We start from the raw sequence: 6,582 nt of genomic DNA, 5'->3' as shown, positions 1-6,582 counted from the left end.
ATTGTTACGAACATGCAATTGTAATTCAGGTTAACGCTTATGACCGTAGTGAGCTTTACTTAAAAAAATGATTTTCTGTACAACCCAAGAGAAATTTTAGCACAGTTTGAATTGACGAAATAAAATCTATTCATCTTATCTGATTTAACGTGTTAAAAATAAATTACGCTTTTAGAATTTAAGATAAACTCCATGTTTCAAACTTCTAAGATGTGACGTGAATAGTAAAAGCAGTGTAGGGTTTTTAAGAATCCACTTCCAAATTGCGTTAGTTGATACTTATTTATTTATTTATTTTATTTATTTATATAGTTGAAAATATATAATATATGTATCCATAATTCTCTTCGATTTTATCATAGCTGCTTGAAATTGGCAAATATGTCACGTTCGTATTACAATCCCATTTTTCATTCCTATATATATACACACTAGCAAAGTTAGGTTCATAAACAAGAGGAGTTCGAACGAATAAAACACTAGCAAATGTGTATTTAAATTAACTTCACAGGATTTTTATGTTAGAATGTATGTAATGATAAGAGAAACTTATAAAGATAAAACAAACTATACTAAGTTAAATTTATACTGTCTTTTGGATACGTTATTTATAATTGTTATTAAAGTTAAATATATTTTTTTTTCATATATTATAACACGAAATTGATTTTTATTTTTTGTCTAAAACTTTAGATTATTCAAGTGTTTGTAATACAAAAATAATTGAAATAAGTTCTTTTGTGCGTGAAATTGATCCAATTTGAGGTTTCACTTCATCAATTTATTGGAAATAGTTATAGTGAACATCAGTCTGCAATCAAAACAACAACAAATTTTGAAGAAAAAAACTAATAATCTTTTAAAATAATTAACAATCATTTCATATGCAAAATAACTCATTCCAATCATTTTCATATTATAGATGTAGGATGGTCTAAAGTTTGAATTAGGGGTGGCAATGCGGGCTGGTCCGCTCCGCATAGGCTCACCCTGTATTTGGCCTGCCCCGCGCAAGGAGTGTAGGCTCATTTCACTAGCACGCCCTGCATAAAAGGTAGCCTGCAAGCCTATGGACCAACCCGCATAAGGAAAATATTAAAAAAATAAAATTTTATTAGTTATTAAAAAAACCTATTTTTACTGCTGAAGAATTAAAATTTTATCCCTGTTTCAATTCATTCAATTAAGATAAACATGTGAATTCAATTATAAGTGTTGTTAGAAGACTTGTAAAAAAATTAAAGTTTTGTTTTGCATCTATTTTTCTTATATATGTAAATGTATTAGAGCATCTTATCAAAGTTTTGTTAAAAAATATTTTAATGAAGATGGCTATTTTTTTTAACTAGTATCTTATTGAAATCTCTTTTTTCTATTATTTTTTATTAAAAAAATTTAAATATAAGACTTTACTTAAAACTAAATCTACTATCACTCTTAATATTAACTCTTTTAGATGATTAAAATAAAATATTCATTTTTTAACACATTAAATTCATTTTTTAAATAAAATAAAATAAATGTCACATTGAAATAATGAGTGAGTGGAATATGATTTTTTTGTACAAAAAATAAAATATTTTTTTTTATTTATGTGGGTCAACGGGTCAATTCGCCTTACCGCACTGTTGACCCGTGCAGACTGCCGGTGATGCGGGACAGACCTAAATGGATTAGTGGACCGACCCACATGACCCGCTTTGCATTTTCATCTCTAATTTGAATTAGGGACAAAAATTAATTTCCATATCTAATTCTTGTTATTAACTTGGTATGTAAATTCAGGTTAACTTATTAAAACGATTATCAATGCCCCTAATCTTCTCTTACCAAAAGAAAAGGTTCAAGTTGGCTTTCTCTATCAATTTCATGCACTAAATTTTGAAAATGAAAGAAAGGGGCTAAACGGGTAATGAAATAGGTTCCTTCGGCTTTGTTCTATAAACAAAAGAGAGGTTCACGAGACAACGTACAACAAACTCGTAGTTTCACATGAAATGAAATGCTACAACCCCATTTTGGTCAATTGAACTCGACCAACTTGTCCCCTATTTTAAAACGTCCCCCACATGAACTTCATTTTAACCTTTCATCTTTTCAAAACCCAACCCTACCACCATACACTATCTTCAAGCTTCAAGTTTCAAGCTTCTACAACTATATATATAATCTACATAACCTAACTGCAAAACCAAACCACCCCTCCAACCTCACTCATTAGCTTTCTTTCTCTTGGTAAAATTAAAGGAACAAGAAAACCCTAAATCCTTTCAAAATCCTTCTAATTCATTTCATTATTCACCAACAACCTCTATCTTCTTCTACTTCAGAGATCAGTCTTAAATTTCTGATCCAAAAATACTTCTATTTCAGGTATTAATCTTAAACTTTGAATGCTATAATATTTATGATTCCGAGATTAGTCATTAACTTTCAACTTAGAGATACTTCTAATTAAGAGCTTAGTCATTAATTCTAGCTTATAAACCACACAATCATCTTCAACCTTGTTTTTTTAACGCCACCAAACCCACCCATGTCTTCCCTTCTCCTCCACCTGATCAACCGCACCGACTCCGCCGCCGCAAACTGTCATGATGCTCTCCTCGTGAAGCCCTTTGAGGCGGTGCCTGACGCCGTGGCGCGTTACCACAGTCACGCGGTGGCTGAAAACCAGTGCTGCTCGGCAGTGGTGCAGGAGATCGCCGCCTCGGTGCCCACCGTGTGGTCCGTCGTGCGGCGCTTTGACAACCCTCAGGCCTACAAGCACTTCGTGAAGAGCTGTCACGTCATTGGAGGCGACGGCGACGTCGGGACGCTCCGGGAAGTCCACATCATCTCCGGCCTCCCCGCAGCGCGGAGCACCGAGCGCCTCGAGATCCTCGACGACGAGCGCCACGTCATCAGCTTCAGCGTCGTCGGCGGGGACCACCGCCTCGCCAACTACCGCTCCGTCACCACTCTCCACCCCGCCGCTGCCGGTTCCGGCACGGTGGTTGTGGAGTCCTTCGTGGTGGATGTGCCACCCGGGAACACGCCCGAAGACACGCGCGTGTTCGTGGACACAATCGTAAGGTGCAACCTTCAGTCACTTGCGCAAACCTCGGAGAACTTAGCGCCACGAAACAACAACAACGATTACAAGTTCTGTTCCTAATTTCCCCCTTTTTTTTATTTCTTTTACGATTTATGATTTATAGTATCATTTTATATATATGGTGATTGGCAACTGCGTTGTATGTGTATATTGTGATTATTACTATATCGTTTATTTCTACTACTTACTGTTACTCTTCAATTTTGCTGTATCTTAATGTCCTCTGAAAATTGGAACATGGGGTTTTTCTAATGCTGGTACTAGGTTCCATTATATTATAATATGTTCATAAAACAAAGAAAAATTCTGAAAGCACTCTCTTCATACTCTTTTGTTTTTTTCTTATTTCTTTTATCAGTACATGAAATTATCAATGCCGCATCTACACTTTTATGTTTTCTATTTCCCTCTTTTGAATATCTACTATAAGAAATAAGAAATGATACTTAAGAGTTATATACCACTCATAAAAAAATTTAGATATAAATATATATAATAAAAAATAAATTTTTAATTAAATTAGATAAAAGATATTAAAATAGTATTAAAAGTTGTAATATGATTAAATAAATAAAAATAGGGTTGTCATCTACCGTAACATACCGTGTTTATAATCATTTTTGCAAAACAAAATCTTATTGAGAATAAATCCATAAAAAGTATTATATTAGTGGAAAAAAATTACCATCACCGATTGAGATTTTCCAATAAGAAATATCAATGTGTTGAATAAATTGATTTTTAAGATATTCTGTAATTTATTTATTTATTTATTTACCTGTATTTATACATACTATGAATCACGAGAAACTAAATGGTGATTGAATTAAGAAAAAATTGGTGGTGATTGAATGGGGTTATTGTTAAAGTTAGTGTGGGTGGTTATCCAACTAGGACCTCCTCCTTTTATTAATGAAGCTAGTGGAGATGGTGAAGATACGAAAATAATTGCACTAAATTATATGTTTGATAAATTAATTGATGCGATTTGCGAATTGAATCATCTGTACAAAATCATATATAAATATACAAACTAGTGGTTATATAAGTCATGAATTACAAATTTCAACATTAAACATTACGAAATCATTTTAAATTGAGTTCCCATACGTTAATGCTTGAGATCTACAAGACTATTACAAAAATGAATGTAGCCAATAATTAAACAACAATTCAAACCTATTTTCTTTCTTCTCTTAAATAATATAATCCATTAATTGGGCGAAGTTTATTTCTTTTTAGCATGTAGTTTTCATTATTAAAATTTGTCTTTAATATGTAACAATAAATGCAGGAAAATTAGCTAGGACTTTGAATTCTTACCAAATCATGTCAGAAGTATAGTGTTATCTTATATATCATGTACCTAACTGAAATAAAACTATTTTATTTTATTTTTTAGTTAAACTTAACCCCTCTCTCTCAATCTATATATATATAAATATATATATATATATTATAAAGTAAGAAAATAGAGAAGACCTAATAGCAAAAAGAGAGAAAGAAAAAAGTGAATAGGATATTGAAGAGTATATACTGTATCTGCCAACCTGTCGTTAGTTGTAAGATAAACTTGTAATTAATGTTGATGATGTTATACACACAAAATGCACAAACAAAGTTGCAACCAATGAACCATGCACGGGTCCATTAACATATTATTATTCACGCAAAGAGAAAAAAAAAAAACTAAAGTAAATTTCCATAAAAAAAATAAGCAAGTTGAAGCATATAGATCTCACTCATTTTTATTTTAATTGTAATGAAGGAATAGAAAAAATGAAGAAAAAAAGGGTGGCACGTTTGTTTTATTTGTTTGAGTGTGAATGAGGAATAGTAAACGTCGTCGGTTTGTGCAAGTTGATGAGCAAGTGGGTGAAAAGAAACAGAAGGAAAAGATGTAGGAAAGAGAGAAGAGAGGATTGATAGATGGTTCCGCGTGCACCACCACCCTTTTGGTTTGTCCACTTTTCGTGTAAACATTCAATATTTTAAGTTCAACAAAAAAAATTTTATTTGTTGAAATTCATCTTGGTCTCATAGTTTGGTCAATTTTGCACCCTATAAAAATATGATACCACATTTGATTATCTAAGTCATTTTTATCCAATATAAAAAATAATTAGCATATTACTAGTAATTAATAACAAAAGTAAAAGTTATAATTAAATATTGGTATTGACATTATTATTCTAAGTAAATCAGTAACTAAAATTATTATTATAACTTATTAATATTTGGCATTTTCTATTAAAAACTAAATAATATTTTAGAAGTGAACCGTATTGTTTACTTTTAAAAATTTGAATATCCAATGTGTTATTAAATTTTTAAAGACCGAAATATTGTACATTGGTGAAAAATTAAGGAAATAAAAGGTGAAATAAATCTATGCTATTTTACAGTTATGTGTATTTTTTTATTGAAGGTTTTTTTCAAAATACAATAAAGTGGCGAAAGTCTTTTTATCAACGATAAAAAAATAATATAAATATGAGTATTGATCCTGCCGGTTGACCAGAACGCAAGAGTCTTGCCACGCCAAAGGTATCTTCCTCTGGATCGGCTTTGCACCACGCTAGCTTCCGTCCTTCACACCTCGATTCTCCTCAAGAACCTGAAAAAGACAGAGTGGCGCCGCTGCGGCCGATCGCGCTCCGACGCTTAAGTCAGTGACGGAATCACCAAAACTCTAAGAGAGAAAGCTAAAAACTCAAGAACCGTGCAAAAACTCTCTCCGCGTACTCAAGTATTCTCAAAGCGTAAAGAAGTGTTCTAAACGCGCGTACCTCAGAATCTGTTAAGAGTTCCTTATATACCTGTGCGTTTTCTCTCTCCTGACGGTTACACCTCTGGACACGTGGCTCGCATCCAGTTGTACACGCGTCACCATCTGGAACGTCTTCTGCTTGAGCGCCATTTCTACTCTTCAGGCTGTTCGACTAAGTTACTCAGGTGAGGAGCAACTCGGTGCATAGCTGCCTTGGAGCGCGATCTCTTCTAATGGCGAGCACGGGGTGTCACCATGCACACCTTCTCTGTGGTCTCGCCTGCCGCTATCACGATCTGCATTACTTGCTCATCGTGCATGTTCTGGTAAACTGTTCCCTGGCCTCAACCTCTGGCTAGGGAATGATCATCTGATAACTTCATCCTTCGTACTCGTGCCCCTTGAAGGCCTTAAACAAGCTTTCCTGATCTTTCGGCGATGTCCCCCTCTCGGCGATCTCTGACCACTTGGTCGCCTAAGCTCACATACGGCGACTACGACACAAGCCGACCGCCGGTTTAGATACGCTAGAGATCGGAGCACGCCAACTTAACGATTGGCGACTACACAGACTTCCCGATGTCCTTCCCTTCTGTCAGCCAGGTGTTACGTTCAACACGCCTATATTATCGCTAGCTGCCATGTCATCACTCTCGACTACCTGGTCGGTACACAAGCCCCCCAGTCTTAAGCGAAGACTTGTCTAGCGAAAAGA

The 6,582-nt window shown here is 34.4% G+C and overlaps 1 protein-coding gene across 1 annotated transcript; it reads left to right on the top strand.

Moving 5' to 3' along the window:
- Positions 1 to 2,035: 2,035 nt before the first annotated feature.
- On the top strand, positions 2,036 to 3,280 carry LOC137818820 (abscisic acid receptor PYL4-like). The gene has a single exon (XM_068622436.1). It carries the CDS (start codon positions 2,537 to 2,539, stop codon positions 3,155 to 3,157), a length of 621 nt encoding a protein of 206 aa, XP_068478537.1. The 5' UTR covers positions 2,036 to 2,536; the 3' UTR covers positions 3,158 to 3,280.
- The last annotated feature ends 3,302 nt before the right edge of the window (positions 3,281 to 6,582 follow it).

Source organism: Phaseolus vulgaris, chromosome 10, assembly GCF_000499845.2.
Source record: "Phaseolus vulgaris cultivar G19833 chromosome 10, P. vulgaris v2.0, whole genome shotgun sequence".
Taxonomy (NCBI): domain Eukaryota; kingdom Viridiplantae; phylum Streptophyta; class Magnoliopsida; order Fabales; family Fabaceae; genus Phaseolus; species Phaseolus vulgaris.
This window is presented reverse-complemented; position numbering and strand designations above follow the sequence as displayed.